The 27,354-nt window shown below is 40.1% G+C and overlaps 2 protein-coding genes and 1 long non-coding RNA gene across 5 annotated transcripts in view; 1 reads left to right on the top strand and 2 right to left on the bottom strand.

The window, feature by feature from the left end:
• Positions 1-15,786, top strand: part of rab27b (RAB27B, member RAS oncogene family) — a 66,323-nt gene extending 50,537 nt beyond the window's left edge. For 2 of the 3 annotated variants that reach the window (XM_084047371.1, XM_084047370.1), the window contains exons 5-6: positions 172-295; positions 7,225-15,786. In XM_084047371.1, the coding sequence (XP_083903497.1) occupies positions 172-295; positions 7,225-7,411 (311 nt within the window). In that variant the 3' untranslated portion in view covers positions 7,412-15,786. The remainder of the gene's footprint in view (positions 1-171; positions 296-7,224) is intronic. The other variant, XR_014600006.1, reaches the window with a different exon arrangement.
• Positions 15,787-23,827: 8,041 nt separating this feature from the next.
• The window catches only part of LOC311038063, a 332,539-nt gene continuing 329,012 nt past the window's right edge, over positions 23,828-27,354 (bottom strand). The window contains exon 3 of the long non-coding RNA XR_014600007.1: positions 23,828-23,960. This is a non-coding gene — a long non-coding RNA (uncharacterized lncRNA). The remainder of the gene's footprint in view (positions 23,961-27,354) is intronic.
• LOC311038057 (uncharacterized protein) overlaps positions 23,954-27,354 on the bottom strand; it is a 51,830-nt gene continuing 48,429 nt past the window's right edge. Inside the window, exons 21-22 of the mRNA XM_084047362.1 lie at positions 26,851-27,014; positions 23,954-25,995 (exon numbers count right to left, since the gene is read on the bottom strand). Of these exons, the coding sequence (XP_083903488.1) occupies positions 25,890-25,995; positions 26,851-27,014 (270 nt within the window). The 3' untranslated portion in view covers positions 23,954-25,889. The remainder of the gene's footprint in view (positions 25,996-26,850; positions 27,015-27,354) is intronic.

Raw genomic sequence — 27,354 nt, 5'->3', positions numbered from 1 at the left:
TAGCCTAAGTGTAAAATAGGGTTAAAGTGGTTACACTGATATATTAACTAATAACACATTTTTATAAGGGAACCCCCTCAAGGATCCCTGGGGGTCCCCGGACCCCACTTTGAGTGTAATTGTCTGTCTGTAATTGAACAGAGGTGTGCCTCTGTGTGTGGTTTCCCATAGGTCAGCTACAAGCCAATGCTTACTGTGAGAGCCCAGACATAGTGCTGGTGGGGAACAAAGCAGACCTCGCCGACCAGAGAGAAGTTCAAGAGAAACAGGCCAAGGAGCTAGCTGATAAATACGGGTAGGTCTACATTTAGATTTACTACTTAATTTAACTACTCTGCAGTGGTGGAAAAAGTACTCAAATGTTTTACTTAAGTAAAAGTATCAATACTGCAATGTAGGGTGGTCACGTGAGGCACGAAGCAAGATGGCCGCACGGCACTGAGCGCTGACAAACTTTCCTCTTTTTATATATATTTTTCGACTCATAGACTACTTTTTTTCCAAAATTTTTTTCAACGTTGATACAATTTAAGATCTAAACTTCACCATTATGGATGGACAATCCGACCCTTTCGCTTCCTCGCCTTACAAACAACAAGAGCCGGGCGACGGACCAAGGGCTAACATGCTAACGGGGGATATAGCTACGCTAATCAAACAAACAATTGAATCGCAGATGGGAACCTGGCAAGGACTAGTAGCTTCCATCGTAAAAGATGCAATTGGCCAAGCTATGGTCCCCATACAGAAAGGTTTGGCAGATAATGGCGATATGCTTAAGTCCCTGAAAGGGCAACTAGTGATCCACGCTGAAAAGTTTGACACGATGTCCAACCGATTAGATAGCCTGCAAGCTGACGTACGCACGGGCGAGGGAATCAATGATTCCTGCCTTGCTGAATTGATTAGGGTCCAGAAGAAGCTGAACGAGCTGGAGGATCGGGCCAGAATTAATAATGTCAGATTGGTCGGTTTGCCGACTGGTGCTGAAGGAGATGATCCGAGGGGTTACCTCCAGAAGATGTTACCCAAATGGATTCCAACCATGAAGAGCTTGCGTAATGCGGTGGTGACCGTCGACAAGGCACATAGAATCTTCTCCAACAAGAAATCGGGACCGAAAACGATGATCTTCAGGCTTCTACACTTCCCCGACCGACAGGCGATCCTGGAGGGAGCACGGAAAGCCAAGCCGACTCTACCTGGGGGAGCCAAATTGCTGTTTTTTGCCGATTACAGCCCTGGTACGACGAAAGACCGCCGCGCGTTCAAAGAAATACGCACCAAATTGTGGCAAAAAGGCATCGAGTCGTATCTCATCTACCCGGCCATTCTTAAAGTCAACTACAAGGGCAGGAAAATGTCTTTTAACACGGCGGAGGAAGCGAGAGACGCCTTGGATCCAGCGGCGATGGAGGGCGAGAGGATGGAGGAGGAGGCTGCGGAGATCGACAACGAGAACGACAACAACGATGCGTAATGGAGATGGGTGAGCTGTGGAGTGGGCAGACATGGACAAGCGACTGCACTGGGGGGTTAATTTTTTGATTTTTTGAAACATTTATATGCATATTCGCTTGTTTGTTTTATTTTTTGTTTTGAAGAAAACCAAGGCACCTTAGAAAGTATGTTACAGTCCATATAGTATATTGTGTTCAGGGCATTGCATATGAGAAGTCTATACGAGGTAAATAGTCGTCTGTATATTTTTATTTATATATTTTGTATTTATTTTATTTTTAAAAATGCAATGTTCTTTCCTTTTTGCGGTGGACTACTAAACTTGGAAGAGAGGTGTATGTTTAGGTTGAGTTTTAACTGCGCCACGGTAGCCGAAAGGCTCCGTGCTCCAATGTTTTTTCTTTTTTTTCTTCTCTCTTTTCTTTTCTCTTCTCCGTTCGTTTTACTGGAGCCGCGGTGAGAGTGACGCCACCCTTTGGTGTGATGGTCTTTTCGGTCACATAGTTAATAAGTATGTATCAACGAATACGTATGTTTGAGTTGTGTTTACCTAGGATTATGTAGGTTATTTTTCTATCATTTATTTTGTATCTGTGGGTAAGGTTTCATCATTGTATTAATAATGGGGGGGGGGCAGACAGTGTTCAGTGACAGACGTTGCTAAGTGTTTCTCACTGATGTTACAAAGTCAGGGGAGGGGGGTGGGGGGAAGTAAGGGAGCGAGTGGGAGGGAGGGGGGGGCGAGGGGGGAGGGGGCGGGCAGAGGGAGGGGGGTGGGGGGAAGGACTCCTCGAAGTTCCACTAACAAATCACAACAAATCCAAGGCAAGGTTAATGACATGGGAAGGTTAGAGTCCTTTAATGTATTATCTTTTAATGTCAGAGGTCTAAACACACCACAAAAACGCTCTAAGGTCCTAGATTACTTACGAAGGAAGAAAATTGACATTGCTCTTTTGCAGGAAACGCATCTTAAACTTGAAGACACCCCCAGAGTTCAAAATAAGTTCTATAAATCAGTTGTGGCCTCATCAGATGGTACACGTACAAAAGGAGTGATGATATTGTCAAGGCGCAACATAAATATTACCGTTGATAAGATAGGCGCAGACAGGAAGGGACGTTTAGCATTCTGCTGTACATCCATTCAGGGCAAAAAAGTTGCATTTGTTAGCATTTATGCACCAACCGTTTTTGAAGCTGACTTTTTCCCCTCAATCACTGCAGAACTTCTAAAGTTAAATGATTATCAGCTATATATCGGCTCTGATATGAATGCTGTATTTGATAGCAAAATAGACAAATCCTCTTTATCTATGGCATCTGTTCAGGACTCTGCATCCAAAGCATTAAGTTGTTTTGTTAAAGATCTCCACCTGGTGGATGTATGGAGAGTGCACAACCCCTTTGAGAAGGACTACACCTATTTCTCCCCTAGGCATAAAAGTTTCAGTAGAATTGATTACATCTTAATTTCCTCTGGCTTGCTGTCCACTGTACATTCAGTAGAATTTTTACCCAGGCTTCTGTCGGATCACAGCCCGGTGATATCTTCATTTGACTACGGAAATATTAAAAATAAGGCTTCGAGATGGAGGTTTAACTGCACTTTGTTGAAAAATGAAGAATTTATTACTCAATTGAGGACGAAACTGGCTGAGTTTATTTCTATAAACAAAGACAGTGTAGCGGATATGACTGTAGTCTGGGCCACGGTTAAAGGGTTTATTAGAAATAATGCAATATGGTTTAGTTCCCATCTACATAAAACCAGACTGCAAGATATTTCCCGGTTGGAAAAACAATGTAAGGAGTTAGAAGACACGCTTGAAAGGAACTACACCATGTCTATAGAAAACGAGCTTAAAGCCAAACAAGCAGAATTAAATGATTTATTAAGACGCAGGGCAGAATACATGATTCACATAACTAAACACAAGTACTACGCAGAGGGCAGCAGGCCTAGCCATTTACTGGCATTAACACTTAAACGACAAGAAGCTAAGAGGGCTATACCAGCTATTAAATGTGTTAAAAGAGGTGTGGTATCATCAACAGAGGAAATAAATGAGACATTTAAAGATTTTTTTAAAAACCTATATACAGGGGGTGGTGTCCCATCAGAGGAGGACTTTACAGAGTTTTTTGAAGGACTGGACTTGCCTAGTTTAACATCAGAGGAGACAGAGAAATTGGATGCGCCTATTTCATTAGGGGAATTACTTAAAGCTGTGCAAGATACTAACAAGGGCCGTTCACCTGGTATAGATGGTATCCCAGTGGAGCTGTATTTAGCAATTTGGGAGGTTGTTGGTCCTATATGGTTGGAAACTTTGAACTATGCAATTGAGAAGGGTTTTTTTCATAGAGACCTGAACACAGCTCTGATTACAGTTATTCCAAAACCCGGAAAGGATCCCCTGGAGTGTGCAAATTACAGGCCAATTTCATTGATAAATGCAGACCTAAAAATATTTTCTAAAGTTCTGGCCAGCAGGCTTGAGACGGTCATTGGGAAAATAGTTAGTCCTGATCAAACTGGATTTATTAAAGGCCGTCTCGCCGCTGACAATATTCGTAGACTCCTCCACATTCTGAGTGCAACAGGCAAGATTCCTCCTGCATGTGGCCTACTGTTTATTGATTTCGAAAAAGCTTTCGATCGCTTGGAGTTTCCCTATATATGGAAGGTATTAGAAAAATTCAAATTTGGAAACCATTTTATCAATATGATTCGAACTTTGTATGCTACTCCATCAGCTAGGGTCAATGTTGGAGGAGGCCTCTCGGAACTGTTTGATATAAAACGTGGGGTTAGGCAAGGGGATCCGATTTCGCCACTCATTTTTAATTTATCCATCGAGCCATTGGCGCAATTGATTAGGAGCTGTGTTCGGATCTCTCCTATTACGGTGGGCACGACATCACATTCCGTCTCGATGTATGCTGATGACGCATTGATATATATGGCGGATGTGCAGAGATCACTCCCGGTTGTGTTGGAAATATTGGAGAATTTTGGGTACTTTTCAGGTTGTAAGGTTAATTTATCAAAAACTGCATTAATGCTTGTGAATGTGGACCAATGTGACGTGACCATTCCTCCCCAGATTATTGTTACTGATGAAGTGTCTTATTTGGGTATCAAAATTAGTGTTTCTCTATCGGCTATAGCTAAAACAAATTTTTCATTAGTTTCTACAAAAATAGAAGACGATATCAGTAGATGGAAACATCTGCCATCGTCAGTACCAGCGCGTATAGCGGTGGTTAAGATGAATATCTTACCACGCATCAACTTCATCAGCTCAATGGTCCCGTTGGCACCACCAGCGGGATATTGGAAAAAGCTGGATACCTCATTAAGAAAATACATTTGGAATGGTAAAAAGCCGAGCATAAAATGGTCTGTGCTTCAATACAGAAAGTCTGATGGGGGATGGGCATGTCCTAATTTCAAACTGTATCACTGGTCATTTGTATTAAGAAGTCTCAATGTCATGATGGAGGATGTTATTACATCTTCATGGAAAGAATTGGAGTGTGACTTATTAGCCCCTGTACAATTGAAGGATTTCCTCCTGATGGGTATTTCTACCAGAAAATGTAATCTATACTATGGACCGATTTTTTCATATTTGTTACAGGTGTTTAGAACAGTAGAGAGATTCATAGGATTTAAAAGTAAATGGTGTAAAGCAGCTCCGATATGGAATAACAACCACATTTTGTCTGGGGGGAGACCACTTGCTAACAGAAATTGGGAGGAGAAGGGCATTAGGACTCTCCAAGATATTAATGGTTCGGTTAACATTCTAGATTTTCAAGATATAGTCTCAAAATATGGTGTCGATAGGCATTCTCTATTCTTTTATTTCAAAGTGAGATCCGTTTGTAGGGCCAATAGGGTTCCCTGGGGCACTGAGTTAAAAGACCATCCCATTCTTAGCTGGTTCCAGAGAGCTCCTAAACGAATAGTGTCATATTTGTATGATCAATTAAATTCTCAAAAATATACAACCTCAGCAGGGATGAAAGCCTGGAATTGTGATATAACAGATTTAGGGCTAGAATTGGACTGGGATGCTATTTGGGACAACGTAGCTGGTGCATCAAAAAATCCAAATCATCAGTATATACATCTTAAGTTCTGTCACAGAGCATATGTAACGCCCAGAATCAGGCACCGAATGGGACTGGCACCTGACCCGTATTGCACATTCTGTGCCCCGGGAACCTTGGGCTCTTTTGTACACATGGTATGGGAATGTCCGGGGATTATGGAGTTTTGGGGGAATGTGTTGGGGACTTTATCAGAATTAATGCGAGTACAACTGCCAATGGATCCATTTGTACATCTTTTGAATGATGACTCTAAACTATCTCTTACTGTAAAGGCACGCAAAGTATGGCTAGCAGGACTTACAGCAGCCAAGAAGATTATTGTCCAACGCTGGAAACCTCCGCATGACTTATCCAAAACACACTGGCTAAGGAGCTTTTTGGACATTGCCTATCTAGAACTGTCATCGGCCAGGATTAATCATGCCAAACAGGGCACAATCGATCTGTGGACAAATCTGATATCTGATCTGAAAGATCTATTGACTTGATAATGCTGGAGTTGTGTTGTGTGACTATGTGGAAGGAGGGGGGGGGGTGGGAAGGGATGGGGGAATGAAGAGGGGGCAAAGGGAGAGGGGTGGGGGATAATGATGTTATTTATGATTATTGTTTTATTGAAATGCATATTTGTTTGTAAAATGTAAAACCAATAAAAATTGAATAACAAAAAAAAATACTGCAATGTAGAAGCAATGTTGGACTACTGCAACTCCCTCCTTGCTGGTGCCCCGGCGTCTGCCATCAGACCTCTGGAGCATGTTCAGAAAGCTGCAGCTCGTCTGGTGTTCAACCGCCCCAAGTTCTCCCACACAACTACCCTCCGTTCTCTACACTGGCTCCCTGTAGCGGCTCGCATCCAGTTTAAAACCCTGGTGCTAGCTAGCCCATAGGGCACTAAAAGAAACAGCTCCTTCTTACCCCCGGGCTATGGTCGGGGCTTACACCCCTGCCCGACCACTTCGGTTTCCACTTGGTTTCCCCGTCGCTCAGTGGTCCTTCTGGCCGATCTACACGGTCACAGTTTTTTTCTGTTCTGGCCCCACAGTGGTGAAATGAACTTCCCACTGATGTCAGGACAGCAGAGTCACTGCCCATCTTTCGCCGCAGGCTGAAAACCCACCTCTTCAGGAAACACTACCCTGACCCTTCCTCTTAGCCTTGCCTACTTGTTGTCAATTATTTGTACAAGCTCTTGTTTTATTGGATCTTGTTTATTTGATACACTTATTGGTTTTAGCTCTTGCTCATTTGATTTTCCTATTTGTCTCATCTGTTTAAGAAAGTAGGTAGCTGATATATTGCACTTTTATCTTAGCGCTAGGTACACTCTTAGTTGCTTGTTTTAGAAGAGAATGCACTTAAGACTTCTGGTGATTAGTAGTTTTCTTGCCTACCTATGTTGAATGTACTTACTGTAAGTCGCTTTGGCTTAATATTCGCTTTCCGTGTGTGGAACGGATGTGTACCCATAATAACCCAAACAACAGTTAAAAAAAACTTTTTAAAAATTCTGCAGAATTAATCACACCAAACCCCCATGAGTAAGGACCTTAAATGCTAGTTAAATTAACACTCAGAATTTTTACTGTGTAATGACTGTGTAATAACAATGATTTGTTTTTTTTTGTTTTTTTCCAGGATCCCGTACTTCGAGACGAGCGCGGCGACAGGGGCCGAGGTGGAGAAGGCGGTGATCACCCTGTTGGACCTGGTGATGAAGAGGATGGAGCAGTGTGTGGACAAACCCCCCGCCGAACCGGCCAACGGGAACGGAGCGACCAAGCTAGGCCCCGCCCAGCCCAACGAGAAGAAATGCGCATGCTAGAGCTAGAGCCAGATCACAGGAAAAGAAATGACCAATCAGCATTCGCCTTGCTTCATTCTTCACTCTCACTACTTCCTGTTTTTCTTTTTTTTTTCCCCTTCTTTTTTCTCTCCTCTAGCTCCATCTCTTCTTCTTCTCTTCCTGTTTCATTCCCTCTACAAGCGATGGGTGACCTACTGTACCCAACCTCATTTTTTTTCTTTATTGTGGCCGTGAAAACCACACTTCTAACCCCCTCTGGTGGACATTTTGAGGTAACGCAGCCTTGTCCGTCCTGTTACTTCTCTCTCCCTGTGAAACGGGACGTTTACGGGAGGAGCGGGACGCCAGGGAGGACAGTGTTCATCACAGAGGTACGGTACGGTGACACGCACGACACAGTTTACAACATCTGGTCCCCAAACGCTGGGTCGGGGACCCATATGCGGGTCGCGGGACCAATTCTTATGGGTCGCGAGTGAACACCCCTTTAATTTTTTTGTTTCCTACACTTAGTTTTTTATTGTTATTATTTCAAAGGATGTTCAAAAAAATCCCATAATATTCACACATTTTCATAAGTTAAAAACAAGTTCAAAGGTTCTTTTCAAAATAATTCCATGAAGAAAACAAAATCCATTAATTAGAGGGGAGAAAAAAAACCTTTTTAAGAAGTAGTGACAATAGCAGATCTACAAGCTCATAACACGTCGCGAAGCGACGTGTTATGAGCTTGTAGATCGGCTATTGTCACTAGTTTGGCTCCCTTGGGAAACGTAAAATTTCAACATCTGGTGCGGTTTTACGGCGCCTACGCACTCCCACTCTTAATAACTCACTGCTTGACGTGTTGTGTTGTGTACTTGTGTACAGGGGCCAATAGAAAACAACAACCTGGTTTAAATTTGTGATCTGACTTTTTCAACGCTATATCCTAAATAGAGGAAAATACATTCATGTGTGAGTGGCTTCCTCTTTTGGAGCAGTTGGTTCTCAAAGTGGTGTCCGGGGACCCCCAGGGGGTCCTTGGGGAGGGTCCCAGGGGATCCAATTCCAAGGGCAAAATTACTTAATATAGCATCGCAATCTTTTTTTTTTTTACCACTTTTATACCCTATTTTATACGTTCTACAAGACACGCTGTGAGCTTGTAGATCGCTTTTTTTTTTAAAGAATTTGAGAAATCTTAAAAAAAATAAATAAATGATAATAACACTAATCTTCTATTCTGGGGGTCCCTGACACAAAATGTTTTGAGATGGGGGTCCGCGGCAAAAAATGTATCAATTTGGGGGTCCTTGACATGAAAAGGTTTGAGAACCACTGTCTTAGACAGCCAAAGGAGGAGAGAAGATCTAATCTCAGACATCTTTAGTCAGATGGTCCCTGTCTGTGTAAGTTGTCCTCTCCTGCGGTTGTGAGGGACTGTATAACATTGTGCTGCTGTAACACCCGGGATTAATAGTGTTTTTTATCTTATCTTAACATAAATGTTTGTTTTTTCTCAGCACAGACAGACCACCATGCTGTAACCCATACTGAATTTAGAACCCGTTTGGGTTTGAAGATTTTGTGTTTGTATGTGTCGCGAGTAAATGTCACTTTATTTTCCATTTCCTACATTTTGTTTTTAATTATAGTTATTTCGAAGTTTTGTGTAAATTAAAAACACATTTTTAAAAATGTCAAAATAATTTCATAAGTAAATATGAAAAAAAAACGAAGAAATTCCATAAATTTGAAACTAATAAATACATTAACAAGTAGTGGAAAATAGCTGTGACACATTGTGAGCTTGTAGATCGGCTATTTTCACTAGTTTGGGGTCCCGGAGAGACATCAGATCTCTTCTCTTTTGGGTCTCCAGCTAAAGAAGTTTGGGAACCACTCACCCGGACCATCGATTACCGATGTCTTGACCCGATAACATCTTTTTTTTACCAACAGTAGGTTTACAGTGGGTACAGGGGCCTTCTTTGTGCTGTGGAAAAGCCAAAACGAGCTTAACCTGTCACCGTTCATGTTGTTCTAGATGTGTATACAAGTATTGTTTCAAACTGAACTACTGCCTTGGCTTTTTAAAAGGGGTATCCCACTTTGGTTTTTACCTAAACACAGTGAAATCCCCACTGTTAATTTATCCATTTGTAACTCTTGAGAGTGTACAAATGTAACCAAATGGACCCTTTCCGTGTCCATTTGGTTACATTTGTACACTCTCAAGAGCTACAGAGTGACATTTTGTTACACTCTCAGGATTTCACTGTGTGAACGTGCCTGGTAGAGTAGTAGTTCACCAGGCAGATGAAAAGTGGAATATCTCTTTATGGCCCAATATATAACCAATGTTGGTAAAATATGAAGTGACCAATTATTTATATTAAAAGGTAAAGACAACTTACATTTACATGTTTCTGTTTGTTGGATTTTATATCGAGGTCCCATAGAGTTTTGTTTTCTTTTCACTTTTTGTTTTCCTTTTATGTGTTTATGAATTGTTGTTTTTCGCCACACTTGACTGTCAAAACGTCGCCACCATCAACATGTTTAATAAGATATGATAAGATATAACTTTTAGGGTTTAACGTTCGAATGACTTTTTGGGCCGGCATGTGAGAGTGGGTTTCTTCATTACAATTCGTGGAAATAGAATTCTGTCAATTTTAAGTGGTCAACATATTGACCCTGAGTTTAGGGCTGTCCACACCAAGAGTGACAACTATAACAACACATACATTATGTCTTTTAAAACAATTATTCTCAAGTGATTTGGCTATTCAAAAATAGCAGATATACAAGCTCATAGTGCGGCACCGAGTGCGGCGCTATGAGCTTGTAGACCTGCTATTTTTGAAAAATCATGAAAATGTGTGCAAATCTTTACCAATGTCTTCTAAATCCTAACAGTTTTATGTAAAAAAAATACTGATGTTGTTATATCAGTGGTTCTCAAACCTTTTCATGTCAAGGACCCCCAAAATTATATGTTTTTGGCCACCGATCCCCATCAAAATATGTTGTTCCCGGGACCGCCAGAAACTCAAGATTTTAGTTTCTGGTTGTCTAAAAAAATGTATGTATTCAAAGATTTGCACAAAATGGTCAAGATTTTTCTAAAATAGCAGATATAACAGCTCGTAGCGTGCTGCACTATGAGCTTGTAACTCTGCTATTTTTGAATAGGTATAAAATGAACACCTGGGGAATATGTGAGTGTAACGGTCCCAGATGTAAGCAAATGGACCCTTCATCTGTACACTCTCAGAGTTACAAATGGATAAATTAACACTATAGGATTGTACTACTGTCAACAAGTAAGCTACGTGTGGAGTGTTATCTCTTCAGGAATTAATAATGTAGCACTGACGGGAACAATTTAATGTGAAGGTTGTGGAGCAAACATTAATTAACTAATTAACTACCAGGCTGCCAAGCAACTGTTGCTGGGCTACGACAGAAATACCAGTTTAAGCACAGAGAGCACTGTGCATATACAATTGAGCTTCTTCCATCCCACTACACACAACTACTACGGTTCAAACACCAGCTCCTCCTGGCTGTGTGTGCGTGTCAAAGTGTCCTTGAGCAAGGGACTGAACACTCCTAACTGGTGTATGAATGGGTGAATGCGACCCTGTGTAAAGCACTTTGGATGGAGGTGTTATAGAAAGGCCATTTAATCTTCAGCTGAAACAATCTGACGATGCAGTTGAAGGACTTTTTTCGAATCGAGTGACATTATTTTCTTTGAAATACGTAGTAGTTGCAGCATTAGGTTATTGTCACAGGACTGAAACAAGCTACAGTTAGTGTTGATTTCGTCGACTAAAACTATGACGAAAAATGTTCGTCGACCACCTTTGTTCAGTGACAAAAACTATATAAAAACTAAGCTGCGATGACTAAAACTAAGACTAAATATATTGACAATTTTGTCAACAAATAAAAACTAGACTAAAATGTTAGGGAGGGACTAGTGGAGAAAAGATCCTGTAGAACTAAAAGACAAGTCATTTTATGTTTGGTTGCGCTCAACAACAAGCTCACAACGCGTCGCGCTGCGACGCCTTGTGAGCTTATAGATTGGCTATTTTCAGCATGCAACCAAGTGTAAAATCAGCCATTACGACGTCATCAAGGCCCGCCAAAATACATTATTGTCGACTAAATCAACTTTAGATTTAGTCGACTATAATCTTCTGATATTTAGTCAACTAAAACTTGGTAAAACATTTCAGATGACTAAAATATGACTAAAACTAAATGGAATTTGATTCAAAAGACTATGACTAAAACTGAATCAAAATTTGCTGTCAAAATCAACACTAGTACCAGTGAACGTTTGACACTTATTTGGGCAGAATTGAACGTAATACAAAAGCAAAACTATAATGAATTGGACCCTCCCCTCCCCGCCGCTGCATGTCACAAATTTCACTGAACGAACACTACTAGTAAACCAACCAAACACTTGTCCAACATTATGGAAACGCACAGACAAACCTCCTTTTTAAAATGTAATTTGCTACAGCATAAAACACTGATTATCTTATAAGTATGCGTTTTACAGTCCACACCATTATGGCTGACGTTATTTAATATTATATTTGTTTGTGCCAAACATGTGATTCTGGTGCCAAATTAAATGGTCCCTGTTTGTCTGTTATTCTACTGATGATGATAATAATAATAATAATAAAAGGGAGGACATAACATTCTCATTTTAATAACGGCGCATTGTGATTAGGGCTTTAATTACGTTGATTATGTTTGCTTATGCTCAAAACAGATATACAGTAGATATTTGAAATGATTCACTGCAGTCTAATTTGCTCCAAACCTGTTTTTATAATTACGCAATTATTCCATGTAAGTTGAGGTCCACACAAGCAGAACCTACCATATCCAAGAGACAGAGAATATTTCGCCATATATTGTCAAAGATCAGAATATATATAATTGAAATTTACTGTTAATTAAATAAATATCTACAGTAGTGTATCACACAAATCCATCTTCTCTCTCTCTCTCTCTCTCTCTCTCTCTCTCTCTCTCTCTCTCTCTCTCTCTCTCTCGCGCCTTCTCCCTATTTGGTTACATTTGTACACAGTTACAAATGGATTTACAAATGGATAAATGAACACTGAGGATTGTATTGCGTAGTAAATCTGATGGCCATAACCATTGACATATTCATCTGTCATTTTACATTTTTATTTATTATTATTATTATTACTATTATTGTTATTTTGGTGGTTAATCTTCAAAGGAACACTACTTTTGGAGACAAGCTGAAAGTCCTGAGAGTCCTTGAACGTTAATTTGAATGTGAGAGTGTAAAAGTGGGTCCTTGCATTCATGATTTTGCTACAGTAGATCAAGGTAGATCCAGGTATGACAGAAGTCAGGCCTTACTGATTTAGGACAAGACAAGCTTCTTCAACAAAATGCCTCTGAATACGACAATCTATGGGACCAATATTTGTGAGATTTTAACTTTGCATTATAACTCATGTCTACATTTAGTCTTTGTATTTGCATTAAAAGAAAATAATGCTTGACAGTGTCCTTCCAGAGCCTTTGTTTCCCCAAACCTACCTTTTTTTCTTCCCATAAAGCAACTTGTTTCCCCAAACCTAACCTGTGTCCCATAACCAGCCGTACAGCTGGTAATTTCTCTAAAGCCGTCCACAGTCCTACCATTTCTTTCATTCATCTTCAACGTGACATGTTTTTAGCCTGTCGACAAGCGACAGCCGTCGTGCGATGAAACGGTCTCACCTAGAAGCCATCATTCTCAGATGTAGTTATACATGAATGCAGGAAGACCATCGTTAATGTTTACATTTGGAGGAGTCTTGTTGTGCCTGTGTTAATGCTCTCTTGACCTTTAACACACTTTATCCACTGTCTAAGCCTTTGTAAAGGTTGTGTGAAGTTATTCAATATTTTTTTAATGCATTATTCTTTATAATTATGAGTTATATAGGCTACAAAGCAGATTCGTTCTGGCATACATTATATATATATAGCAAAACACATCTAAATAATTCAAGAACCTCCAAGAGCTTTTATTTTTGGAAACACTCTGTGTGTGAGTTATTTATGTACCGATGAAACAAAAAAAACAAACAAAAAAAAAGAGTTTGATATTTCAGATGCCTGCGGTTTGTATGTTTGTTTTCGGTGTGTGCATTAATGCCAGTCTGTCTGTATTTGGGTTTGTTGCACCCCCAGCATGTTTGATGCCAAAACAATGGTTTGACAACCTGTGATGCATTTTGAAGTGTTTGTTTTAATATACCGGGACTGCCAAAAGAGTTTGATGTATTGATGGATACTTTTAGGTGGGGTTGTTACTCATTTTTGCAAATTTTACTTCAAAATATTATGTAGCATCCCCCATGTTGTGGGACGCTACACACCACAACATTTATTGTTATGCCTCGTTTCCGCTCGGCACGCGCCACGAATGCGCCGCGTTGTGAGCTTGTACGTTGGCTTTTTTTTGGCGCGTGGCACCGTCGTGTTCCTTCCACGCACAGGTGGAGTTCAATGGTTCTCAACCTGTGGGTCGGGACCCCCACGGGGGTCCCCAGATGACTGAAGTGACAATTTAATTACTTTTAAAGGGGGGGGGGGGGGGAGAAAAAGACCAGTACTGCATCAAAAGTAATCAACAAACTATACTATAAAAACTGGTCAAACATTGGCCAAATTGTCAAATAATATAAAAAAGAGGCAAAAGTTGTGGAAATATATTTTCACAATATTTATGTGTGGGACAGAGTCAAACAAAATGTAATGCCTCAACTCCAAGTGCTTGTCAATGGTGGGTTCAAATATGATTATTCTGGGGGGTCGCGGCCTGAAAAGGTTGAGAACCACTGGTGTAGTTAACATCATGGTGGATTTACACGCCACTTTGTGTTTTAAACGTGCCTCAGTATTTTACACTGTTCAGTGGCCAGATGCTGGCACCCCCCAAAAAAAGGAAGGATTTATTGATTATGCAAACCTGATGAATAACTTTTTGAAGCACATATCCAGATTCACAGGATGGCCCGAAACAGGGAGAATATCACTATTATCACAGAGTCTGTGATATATCATAACAATTATAAAAAATGTTTAATATTTCAGAATGGGATAGTATAGTATGCTATCACCTTCGTTAACTGTTCCATTGTTGTTGTTGATGAGTGGAGGTGTATTGAGAGATTACTGACAAATATTTAATTAATTAATACATTTCAGTTTACAGACATAAAATCAGTATTTGGTTATTCACTGTTCCATGCTTGATTTTTAAATGTGCTTAATTGTCAGGTTTTGAGTAATGAACAACCACAGCGTCCCTCCTGCCTGTTGTGACGGTCATTACAACAATCGGATGTGCTGCAAAAAGTTCAGACATCAGGATCGCTTCTTCCTTGTAGCTCCAGCTCTTGATTAATGTAAACTCCGTCGTTCGACGGTTTCGCTCACCGAAAATAGCACATCTACAAGGTTACCTTGTAAGATGACCTTTTACTATTTTATTTTATATTATTTAATTAATGAATTAACTATAACACACAACAATGCCATGATTAAAGTAAAATTCATAAGATTTTAACTACTACTCTGAAATCATAATATGATTTCCGAGTAGTAGTTAAAATCTTATGATTTTTTCTTGCAGACCACCTGTGGTACTTAGAAATGTGAAGAATGATCTCTGAATAAAACCTGACATTCGTAGTTAGAATAATTTGAGTCTCAGGTTTTATAGATGCCATTTTTATTTGCAAGGTAGCATTGATTTATTGACAGCTAGGGGCAAAATTGGTGAACTGTTGAACTAAGACTTGGATTAAACAAGTGACATGTTGTTTTGCTTTTATCTATTCTGACATGTTGTTGAAATCAACCAATGTATGTATATTTTATTTTTTAACTTCTTTACCACTTTTATAGTCCTATGTTCTATTCGATTTGACTTGGCGTACGTGAAACGTGAAATTCTTTCAATTTGACTCATTTGAGTGAAATTCCTTGCATTTTCAAACTTACTTTGCTGAGAAAGTGATTCTGATTCTGATTGTGATTCTATTCCCCTGATTCTGAATCTACTTCAGGTCTATTTCAGATTGTGACTCAGTGTCACTGCCAGTATTGAGTATACTGATGTCAGTTAATGGTCAATACACTGAAATTGAAGCCATTGTTAAGAGAACAAACCAATCTTGTCTTGAATGAACCCCAGATGTTTGTTTTGTAGGCCGCCATGTGGAGTGTTGCATTGTGGGACTGATCAGCTGTGTTCTGTTTGGCTTGAATACGATGTTAACAATGTTTTTGTTGTAATGTTCCTGCTCTTTTTTTATTATCAAATTAATAAAGTTGCTGAAACCCCTGGGAGAACATGTTTACTGTGTGAATTGCCTGGAAGACAGGACCTCAATATAGAAACTCAATATAAAATCTATAAAAGCAGTGATTGCCAATGGCAAAATGGACCTCAAAAAAACACTTTCACCTAGAAACTCTTGTCCATTTTGCCATTGACCTTCACTGCTTTTATAGATTTTAAGGGGAAAAGTACAAACTTTGGCAGGCTATTATTCCTACATACTTACACCTAGAAACCCCATTCAAACTTTAAAATGTTCATCTTACTGTGAACAATGTTTGCCTGAAAACAAATCTTTGAAATGTTTCATAGGTTTAGAAATGTACTCCTCTAAAAGGTTTGGCACCTCAAACAACGCTTTCACCTAGAAACTCCATTCACACTTTTTATAATTCATCTTACTGTGGACACAAATGCTTGAACTTTTTACTTTGAAATGTTTTGTAGTTTTTGAGACATTTAACTTTAAGCGTCTAATGCATTGTCAATGGCAATGGATATAGAGCACCGAAGTGTGACATCACTGCCAGTAGAGGTCCAGTAGAGGGCCCAAGACTCAAGACCCAAAATAGTCTTGAGTCGAACGCATAGATCCAAGTAGACATCAAATTTCTCTTTTGGGCCTTAAGTCCCAAGACTCAAGGCCCAAAAGAGAAATTTGATGTCTACTTGGATCTAATGCGTTAGACTCAAGACTCTTTTGGGTCTTGAGTCTTGGGACTCAAGGCCCAAAAGAGAAATTTGATGTTCATACTTTCTGTGGTCTCTTGCACGCTCTTCAGTGAAAGATCAGATAAAGGTGCAAGACTCGGGTAAAATTTTGAAAAGTACGCTGGTTGGATTTGAACCGGGAACCTTCTGATTGCAAGTTCTTTATCTAAACCACTGCACCACAGAGGTCCTTACCTGTTCTATCGACTTGTGTGGAATTTTTTGAAAGATTAGATAAAGGTAAAAGCCCCAAGTAAAAGTTAGAAAGATGTCCTTGCGGGATTTTAACCCAGGACCTTCAGTTTGCAAGGCCCGAATCTTAACCACTGCTCCACCATGGTACATACTTTCCACGGTCTCTTGTACGCTCTTCACTGAAAGATCAGATAAAGGTGCAAGAGTCAAGTAATAGTTGGAAACCTGTCCTAGTTGGATTTGAACCGGTAACCATCTGGTTGCAAGTCCTGTATCTAAACCATTGCACCACAGAGGTTCTGACTTGTTTTGTTAACTTAGCCTATGAAATTTCGTACCCTTTTCCCTTTAAATATCCATTACCATCGACAATGCACTGGACGCTTAAAGTCAAATATTTCAAAAACTACAAATCATTTCAAAGTAAAACATCTCAAGGATGCATGTCCACAGTAAGGTGGATTTTTTGTACTGTGAATGGAGTTTCTAGGTGAAAGTGTTTTTTTGAGGTCCTAAAACCTTCCATCCGCCTCCATTCTAAATCTCTGAACTTTTAAAGGAGTACAATTCTAAAACTATGCAACATTTCAAAGATTCCTTTTCAGGCAAACATGTCCAGAGTAAGATGAACATTTTAAAGTATGAATGAGGTTACTAGGCGTAAGTATGTAGTTGTAAGCCTGCCTTTAAATGTCCATTGCCGCATCGACAATGAATGGGGCGCTTAAAGTTAAATATCTCCAAAACTACAAATGATTTCAAAAGAAAAAATCTCAAGCATGCATGTCCACAGTAAGGTGGAATTTTTGAACTGTGAATGGAGTTTCTAGGTGAACGTGTTTTTTTGAGGTCCCTATACCCTAACCCTAACCTTCCATCCGCCTCCATTCTAAATCTCTGAACTTTTAAAGGAGTACAATTCTAAAACTATGCAACATTTCAAAGATTCCTTTTCAGGCAAACATGTCCAGAGTACGATGAACATTTTAAAGTATGAATGAGGTTACTAGGCGTAAGTATGTAGTTGTAAGCGTGCCTTTAAATGTCCATTGCCGCATCGACAATGAATGGGGCGCTTAAAGTTAAATATCTCCAAAACTACAAATGATTTCAAAAGAAAAAATCTCAAGCATGCATGTCCACAGTAAGGTGGAATTTTTGAACTGTGAATGGAGTTTCTAGGTGAAAGTGTTTTTTTTAGGTCCCAAAACCTTCCATCCGCCTCCATTATAAATCTCTGAACTTTTAAAGGAGTACAATTCTAAAACTATGCAACATTTCAAAGATCCCTTTTCAGGCAAAAATGTCCATATTAGGATGAACATTTTAAAGTTTGAAAGGATTCTTTTTGTGGGATGAGCAGTTATATGTGGGTTAGGGTCTTATAACTATGGTCGTGCCACACTACGCCTCTCAGCCATTGCAAAAGCTACGATAAACAGTGACCTCTAGTGGCTTATTGCTTTATACATATATACCGGTCCCTGCTGGAAAAAAAATGCATAAAACTGCTTTTGATGGCTTTAGCTGGTTTTAGCTGCTCTTGGGTTTAGAGTAAGGATTTTCCAACAGATTGTTTTTAAACAATAAACTAAATATCACTTGTGTCATATTTTATTGTATTTTTTAAATTCCACTGGAGGGTAGCCTAAGCCCCTTGAGATGCAGCATCTCTTTTTCAAAGGATTCCAAAATAATGAACCCTCACAATGAACCCTGATCATGAGTGGATGTATTTGCAGATTCAATCATTCTGTCAAGGTCTGAGGTATTAATTCTAAACATATATCAAGACAATTATAAATACCTCGTGGCGCAAGAGAAAATCTGAGGTTCTATTGGTAGAAGATTGTCAGTTCGAATCTGGGTCATGATTAATATTTATTTTTGGTCAAAGTAAAAAGTTCAATATTATATTGCACATTTTTATTGCAAGAGTGTTTGAAAATAGCAGATCTACAAGCGACGCGTTGTGAGCTTGTAGATAATAGGCGATGCATATGCAGGTAGGTTGCTTATAATTGTGGTCTTGTTTTCCTAGACCTGGTTGCTTATTTCTCTCACAAAATATGGCAACACTGACGTCCGTCCATACAACAACGCCGACACGCCGTTCATACGACGTCTATACGACGTCCTGGTCAGACCTCAGAAACTACCAAAAAACCCAAAAACCAACCAGACATTTTACACTACGCCGATACGCCGTGCCTACGACGTCTACACGAGGTCCAGGCCAGACCTCAGTAAGTTTCATGTTGTTTTCGCGACACCTGCTGGCTGAAAAAAATCAATGCATTGTTCTATGTCAAGGACCCCCATTTTAATGTATTTGGCCGTGGATGTGGACCCCCATAAAATATTTGTGTTTTTAAAATGTTTCTAAACTATTGAAATACAACACTGTTTGAGAAACTAGTTGAAAACTCTACAGCCACCAAATGTTTAATCTAATGATCCAAAGTGACAATAACAGCCACTGTACTTGATTACAAAAAACTAGTATAGTTCTGGTTAATTAAAACTGCTATAGTTTTGGTCATAAAACTAAGAAATGACTTAGTGAATGTAACATCTTATATATTGGAAATATCTGGTGGTGCAAGAGAAAAGCTGAGGTTCCAAATCCACGAGGTTATAGGTATGAATCTGGGTTCTGGTGAGTATTTATTTTTGGTCATATGTTTAACCATGTGTACAGATTACAGTTAATAACAGTTAATAGGAATATAAGACTTTAGTTATATGATAGAAATGGAGCAGAGTTGTATCACGGAAGAAAGAGCAACGTCATGTGCGTACATTTGACCATGTGAAATTCAGTTCTACCAGAGGAGGGCGGTGTTGTTCAGACAACCTATTATTGAGAAAATAACATGAACTACAATATCTGTAATAAAATGTCACTGACATCACAAGGTATTCTTAATTTTACGTATGGTCCAGTATATTATTAATTCATATCAGTCACTGTATTCCAGTGGGGCATGGGCCGGTCCCCAGGGTCGCCGTTACCCACGGCTGTAAGGGGTGTGTTTTTGGGACGAGCGTTCCGTAACAGTAGATAAGAAAACTGAGAATCATGCTAACAGCTAGCCTGATAAACGGAGGGTGCGTTCGAAAATACAGCACTGAGCGGCAGTGAGCGCACTGGCCAATACAAACTAATAGGCGAGTGTGCTCCGGTGCGTAATTTCCGAACGCACCCTTGACTGAAGCTGCTGAGGCTATCAACAAAGGGGTTCATTTAACGAGATGCGCACTCTCCAGTTTACCACCCGTTTCTGCGTGACGTAGCTCGACACGCCTTTTTAGGAGACCGGAAGCAAGTTGGAGTCCACCTACGTCACGAGATTGCGCATCTCGTTAAATGAACCACCTTTGTATGATAGCCACAGCAGCTTCAGTCAACGTTAATCAGGCTAGCTGTTAGCATTATTCTCAGTTCTGCTTATCTACCGTTACGGAACGCTCGTCCCAAAAACACACCCCTTACCGGCGCGGGTAACGGCGACCCGTTACAGTGGACGGTACTGCAGATATACCTGTATAAGTAGATGGATTCCATGTAATCTCAACATTGCATGCATGGCGCATTGAATAACATTGTAGATTAGTAGATTAGTTAACGACTAAGTGGAGTATTACAATAAACACATATATTAATATTTGAATCACACTCTGTTAAAACTGAGCTCAATAGCCTGTGCTTGGATTCGAACCCATGACCTTGTGGTCTGAAGTCAAGAGCTCTTCCAACAGAGCTGTACAAGCACACTGGTCTTTGTACATTCACATTAAATGAACGTGATGGCAGCCTACTGTAAGTCATATTAATCACTTTTCCACCGGGACAAGCCCCTCATCTAGACTGAGTGCCAAAGCAATGAGCATCATAGAGCAGGGGTCTTCAACAGGGGGTCCGGGACCCCTAGGGGGTCCTCAGAGTTACTACAGGGGGTCCGCCAAATCTTTGTGATATGATTTTTTTTTTACATTAACCACTTGAACCCAAGCATCCCTTCTCTGAGGAGAACTTTAGCCAAAAATAGCAGATCTACAAGCTCACAACGCGAGGCTTCCTTGGCCTGAATGCAGGTAGGTTGCTTATAATTGTGGTGTTGTTTTCCTAGACCTGGTGGCTTATTTCTCTCACAAAATATGGCAACACTGACGTCCGTCCATACAACAACGCCGACACGCCGTTCATACGACGTCTATACGACGTCCAGGTCAGACCTCAGAAACGAGCAAAAAATCCAAAAACCAACCAGACATTTTACACTACGCCGATACGCCGTGCCTACGACGTCTACACGAGGTCCAGGCCAGACCTCAGTAAGTTTCATGTTGTTTTCACGACACCTGCTGGCTGAAAAAAATCAATGCATTGTTCTATGTCAAGGACCCCCATTTTAATGTATTTGGCCGTGGATGTGGACCCCCATAAAATATTTGTGTTTTTAAAATGTTTCTAAACTATTGAAATACAACACTGTTTGAGAAACTAGTTGAAAACTCTACAGCCACCAAATGTTTTAATCTAATGATCCAAAGTGACAATAACAGCCACTGTACTTGATTACAACAAAATAGTATAGTTCTGGTTAATTAAAACTGCTATAGTTTTGGTCATAAAACTAAGAAATTAATTAGTGGATGCATTTGCAGATTCAATCATTCTGTCAAGGTGACAAGTGTTAAATTTAAACATCTTTAGCATTAGAAATATCTGGTGGTGCAAGAGAAAAGCTGAGGTTTCACGTCCAGGAGGTTATGGGTATGAATCTGGGTCCCAGCGGTGATCGTTTATTTTTGGTCATATGTTTAACCATGTGTACAGATTACAGTTAATATAGGAATATAAGACTTTATTTATATGATAAATGGAGCAGAGTTGTAAACACCAGCATAGTTGCTCATTGAATCCATCACGGAAGAAGAGCAACGTCACGTGCGTACATTTGACCACAGTGATATTCAGTTCCACCAGAGGAGCGCGGTGTTGTTCAGACAACCTATTATTGAGAAAATAACATGAACTACAATATCTAGGGTACATTCTTCTGTTGTCAATTAGCTACATTTTGACGAACTTCATCAAATAAAATAAATGTAAAACAACTCCTGTTACAAAAGCATGAGAAAATATTAACATACACCTATTTACTGTACCGTACACCTGTAAGATAAAACATAATCATGTATACTTAACTTGGTTTCTTGTAAAGATTATGAGTATTAATGTCACGTATGCTTATTTGTCTAATTGTCTGTTTTCACCTTTTCTTCAGTAAAATCCTGCCAACTACATCACATGTATTCTGGCTCCACCCCCTGAATCGTGTGAAACTAAATGAAAATTCAGGCTGAGTGTCAGGCTACATCACATGGCCTGTTCCTTGGAGGAGTTGATGCAAAAAGTAGTTCAGCATATTTTAGTTCAGTTCCTACATTAACATGGGGATAGTAGTTAAAGTCAAACCATATCATGCCCGGAAAAATTAAGTCATACAATACTGTAGTAAAAAAAGAAATGTCATATAGTATTGTTGTTAATAAAGAGTCATACATTATGTCATAGGCTGATACTTTGTTCCTGTTAGCCTAAATTGTGATCTGTTTTTTTTTGTAATTAATTAATTGATCTTCATTGCTACATAAAATGGAAGTGGTTGGGTTCAGTTTACTTAATTTGTTATTGAGTCACTAGAATAGCACAAAACAAATCTATGCAATTTACAAGTATGGGGCTCTGCCTGCTATTAATCACTGATTTGATATGCTACATCCCATGAGTGCACAGTGGTATTTTTCTCTTAAATCAGCTAATCAAAGAGGAACTTTATTTTTTATTATATGACAATAATGGGTATGCATTTTATGACATTACTAAGACTAGAACAAATCTTCTCTAATACATACATGTGTACACACACACACACACACACACACACACACACACAGTCAAACACTGTTAGTTAATTTGACTCTGAAAGTGTAAAACTGATCATTTCTACACTCTGAGTAATAATAACAGAGTACAGCACAGTAAATGACACAGCCAACGTTCAACAGAACACACAGTCAACCTGAGAGTTACATTATAATGGCTTTATTTTGTTTGTCCAGAGGCTTCTCACCAAAGTGTGAACAATAATAATAAATACCCACCGTGTTACATCTGTCAAGTCTATTTTTCAACTTTTATTTCTTATTTTATGTAGGAACACAGTAAACACATGAAGGATATAGAGTTTCACTATGGGGCGTGAACTGATAAACAGAAGAAACATCTTAGGAACCCCATGACTAGAGCCTCCACTGGCTTGGGATCAGACGCCTGACCTCATGACCAGAGAGCCTCTGGTGGGCCATGCTCTCTCCCAGAGAGCAGTGGTGGTACTCACATGTTTTACTTAAAAGTATCAATACTGCAATGCAGAAATTGATACTTTTGATGCAAGCATTGGCATCAAAATATACTTAAGTACCAAAAGTAAAAGTACTCATTATGCACAATGTCCCATTTCACAAGTTTCCAATGAATAAAATCCTTTTAAAATAGCCGATCTACAAGCTCACGACGGGTCGCTTTGCGACGCGTTGTGAGCTTGTAGATCGGCTATTTTCAAATAGCCAAAGTATATTATAGGTCTGAACTGGTTAATGTATCCATGTACAGTTACAGTTGTATCAAACTGAATCCATCTATAGATACAGTTGGACATATCAAACCAAATGCTTTTCTCTCCAGTATCTTGCCATGTTAAGGAGGCATATTAAGGTGTTGTGTGATGTGAACAAATGCCCCCCAAATTAATATACAGCTAATGTATTAGTAGTAAAATACCACAATTGTTTATCATAAACACATGATTATTACCCAAAGTGAAATAATGAAAAATAAAATACACAAAATTAAATCCAATCTTAAATTCCTAAAAAAAAGGCAATATAAATAACATCTTACTTTCTATGCTCAAATCAAAAGTTGATACAATCATTTCCAACGGTGTTACATTCTTAGACCCATCTCCCACAGTTTCTTCCTTATTAAAGTCAAGGACCATCAAATCACGGATGAGCTTCAAATACTGAAGACAACTTGATCACAAATCATATAGTTAAACATTTTTTACAGTAAAAGAACAGAAAAAATACCCCACTATGTAAAATAAAACCAGGCAGGGAAATCTTAACAGTGTACGATCACGTCTCACCAGAGCTGGCTTACTGTCTGTCTCCTACACCGTCTCCATCTCCGTTCTGAACTGTCACCCTCTCAGCTTTCCTACTGTCTGTCTCGACTAGACGGTCTTCCTCTGAGCTTTCCTACTGTCTGTCTCCCTCTTAGCGTTTAGGTTTGTGTCCTGGAATATCCCGGAAAGTGTGCAAAGATCAATGAAGTCAATAAAGGCTCTATCCATATGATACATAACATTCCAACTCCAAATAAATTGGCTTGAATACACTCATACAAACAAACAAAACAAAACAAAACTTCTGTCCGTGTATAATCTTTGCCATAATACTACTCTACTAAGTACCTTCCTGTGTGTAACAGAAGTAGTATCAAGTGAATATGTCTCTCCTCACAAAAGTCACTCACTCGTGCAAAGTTGTTGTCTTGGACTTTTCACTTAATTCCGATTCTTCATTACACACACATGCACACACACGTGCGCACACACACATGTGCGCGCGCACACGCACACGCACACACACACACACACACACACACTTGCGCGCGCACACGCACACACACACACACACACACAATTATTGAGGGCTTTTTAGGTGGGACACCACAGCTGCCTGTTCAACAAAAGGTGAGCAGGTGGGTTTTCCTGTACCTATCAGGAAAAAGGAGGCGTTGGTGCACGTCGATGCGCTAACTTGATAGACTGTAGGTCAATTCAACTGTTGTGCATTGTGGCCACAACAGTATGAATGTTTGCCACAGAAATGTGTGTTTTTTTGTCTTTACATGAGGCTCAGAGAAGTAATGTGAGTCACATTCACCATGCATCATGGGTGGCTCACCAGCAGAGGGCGTATGTGATCAATCTGTCTTTGTAACAGGCTGTGTGCCACAGACCTTTAATGTAGCTGCTATTGAACCTCTTCTTATCCACTTTAACCCCAGCCTCAATATTCTGGGGGGAACATTTGGGGCTTTTTATGCCTTTATTGATAGTGAAGTGGAGTTAGACAGGAAACGGGGAGAGAGAAGGGGAGTGACACGCAGCAAAGGCCATCGGGATCGGGACTCGACCCCGCAACGCTCTGTCAGGCTACATTGGAGCCTAGGTGCCCGGACCACTAGGACTGGGCCTAGTGGTCATTCTTAACCACTTTAACCCCAACCTCAATATTCTGGGGGGGACATTAGCCAAAAATAGAATCTAGATTTACAAAGTGGTCATTCTTAAACCCCGGCCCCACCGTTTCCCAAACGGTGTGTCGGAACCCATGTTTGGGTCAGACGGCCTGGTTTGGGTTCGGTTGCTCGCACCATCCTCCCCCAGTGGAATGACCAATCAGCCACCACTGGGCCACATGCAGCCATCGTGTCCCATCTGATAAAAACCCATCATTTTACTTTCCATAACGTCATTGTCGGATGAAAACCTTGTAAGTTGCTTTTCAGGAGATGGAAGAAAAAAGAACCTGAGTTCCAATGGATCCAATGTAGTTACTATTTAGTCATAAGCTCTTGCTAATACTTTGCTTTGGTTTAATACTTATAAAACCCACAGGCACAGACACACTTAACCACTTTCAACCTGGTGTCCCTATTTTGGGCACGTCAATATGCAATTTAAAACAGAAATAGGTGATCTACACGCTCACAACACGGCACGATGTGGTGCGTTCGTTGAGTGTGTAGATCGCTTATAGACCGGAGCTTTTTGCTACTTTTGCACGACACTGTCATACGATGAAGCATAATAAAGGGCATTAATTTATGAAAAAACATTGAAACATGGAGGTTTCTGTCCGACAGCAACGATTATGTGTTTTGTACCAATGCCTTCAGCATTATGACACAAATGAAGGGCTCTTTGACAGTCCCCGTGAAGATGTCATTGTTTCTAAATGCAAGAGTACGTTTTACAAACAGAAATGGACACTGCGGGACGTATTCCTTTGCGTGTGGACAAGGGAGGAGACGAGGTGTTTTCACTGACACGTTTAGACCTTGGCGGCGTTCTGCTGTAGGACGTCATCTTCCTCGTCCACGCTCAGGTCCAGACGAAGGCTGTCCAGGGTTTGCCTCATCAGGGCAGACTCCTTACGCCTGCACACAGGAGGAGCAAATGTAAGTAACACGGGAGAATTCTCATTCTACTACTCTGCCACCGAAATGTGGAATGCCCTGATATCATCCATTAAAACATGTGGATCACTGGTTTCTTTCAAAACAGGCCTGAAAAAAACATCTATCAGGAGACCACAAGGGCAGGTAATACCTCCCCTTGTGGTTTTGTAGTTTTTGTTGATGATTGTTGATGATTATTGAGTATTATTAACACATTGAGTGCCAGTCGCGTAGATCTACGCCAACTGGTGCTTTTTCCTTTTTTTCAAAAAAAAAGTTCACATTGCACTTTTTTCAATTTTCGACATGGCACATTTCAGTGTAACACCACCGGAAACAGAATTATTTGGGATCCGGTTTTGCCGAGCCCGTCGGCCTCCGTTCTAATGACGAAATTGAAACGCCATTTTCTCTTTGTAGTTTTTCTCCTTGCTGATCACTGTTTAACATAAACCGTTCTAACTACAACATGGAGGCACCGTTTGACACGTGGTCTTCACTGGTAGAAGCAGGGATATCTCCGCGATGTTTACAAACAGTGCAGAGCTCAATCTTAAGGATTTTAACAAGGTCTATGGCGACGTGAAAAAAACAAAAAAACAACAATAAAACGTTGGCACTGGTGAGTACATTATGAGATTAACCTCTGGCATGGAATGTGTTAAGTGAGTTGATTAATTGAATACATACATGTAGGACCACAATGGAAATATCCATCCATCCATCCTCTCTCTCATAATCTATTCCACTTCATCTGGTGATGTTGGATCATCCATTCATCCATCCATCCATCCCTCTCTCCCTCTCCCTCTCTCTCATATATCAGATTCTTACTTCATCTGGAGGTGCTGGTCCAGCAGTTGTCTCTGCAGTCTTCCAGATGTCTCTCTCTCCTCAGAGAGTTCTCTCTGGGTGTGTCGGTACTGAGCCTCCTTCCTGCTCGTCTCCTCCTCGGCCTCGTTCAGCTGGCGCTTCAGGGCTCGGATCCTCTGGGTCATCTGGGAAAACACGACACAAAGCACAGCAATGTGAATAATGAAGAACGTCACTCTGGGTCATTCATTATGTTTTATATAACCCATTAACCACATGAACCATCGCAAAAAATAGCAGATGTACAGGCTCACAACGTAGCAACGCGTTGCTGTAAAAGCGAAAAAAAGGAAAAGGGTTTAAGTGGTTAACTAGATAAGCAGGAAGTCTTCATAAGATGTTAGATGTTAGATGTTATTATGATGGTGATGATTATGATGATTATTATCTAAACATTTTTAACCAGGTGGTAGAAACCTGGTCAACCCATCAAGCTGCTTTACATAAAGATAATGTGCAATAAAT

Source organism: Gymnoscopelus microlampas (assembly GCF_963454915.1).
Source record: "Gymnoscopelus microlampas genome assembly, chromosome: 21".
Classification (NCBI taxonomy): Eukaryota; Metazoa; Chordata; class Actinopteri; order Myctophiformes; family Myctophidae; genus Gymnoscopelus; species Gymnoscopelus microlampas.
This window is presented reverse-complemented; position numbering and strand designations above follow the sequence as displayed.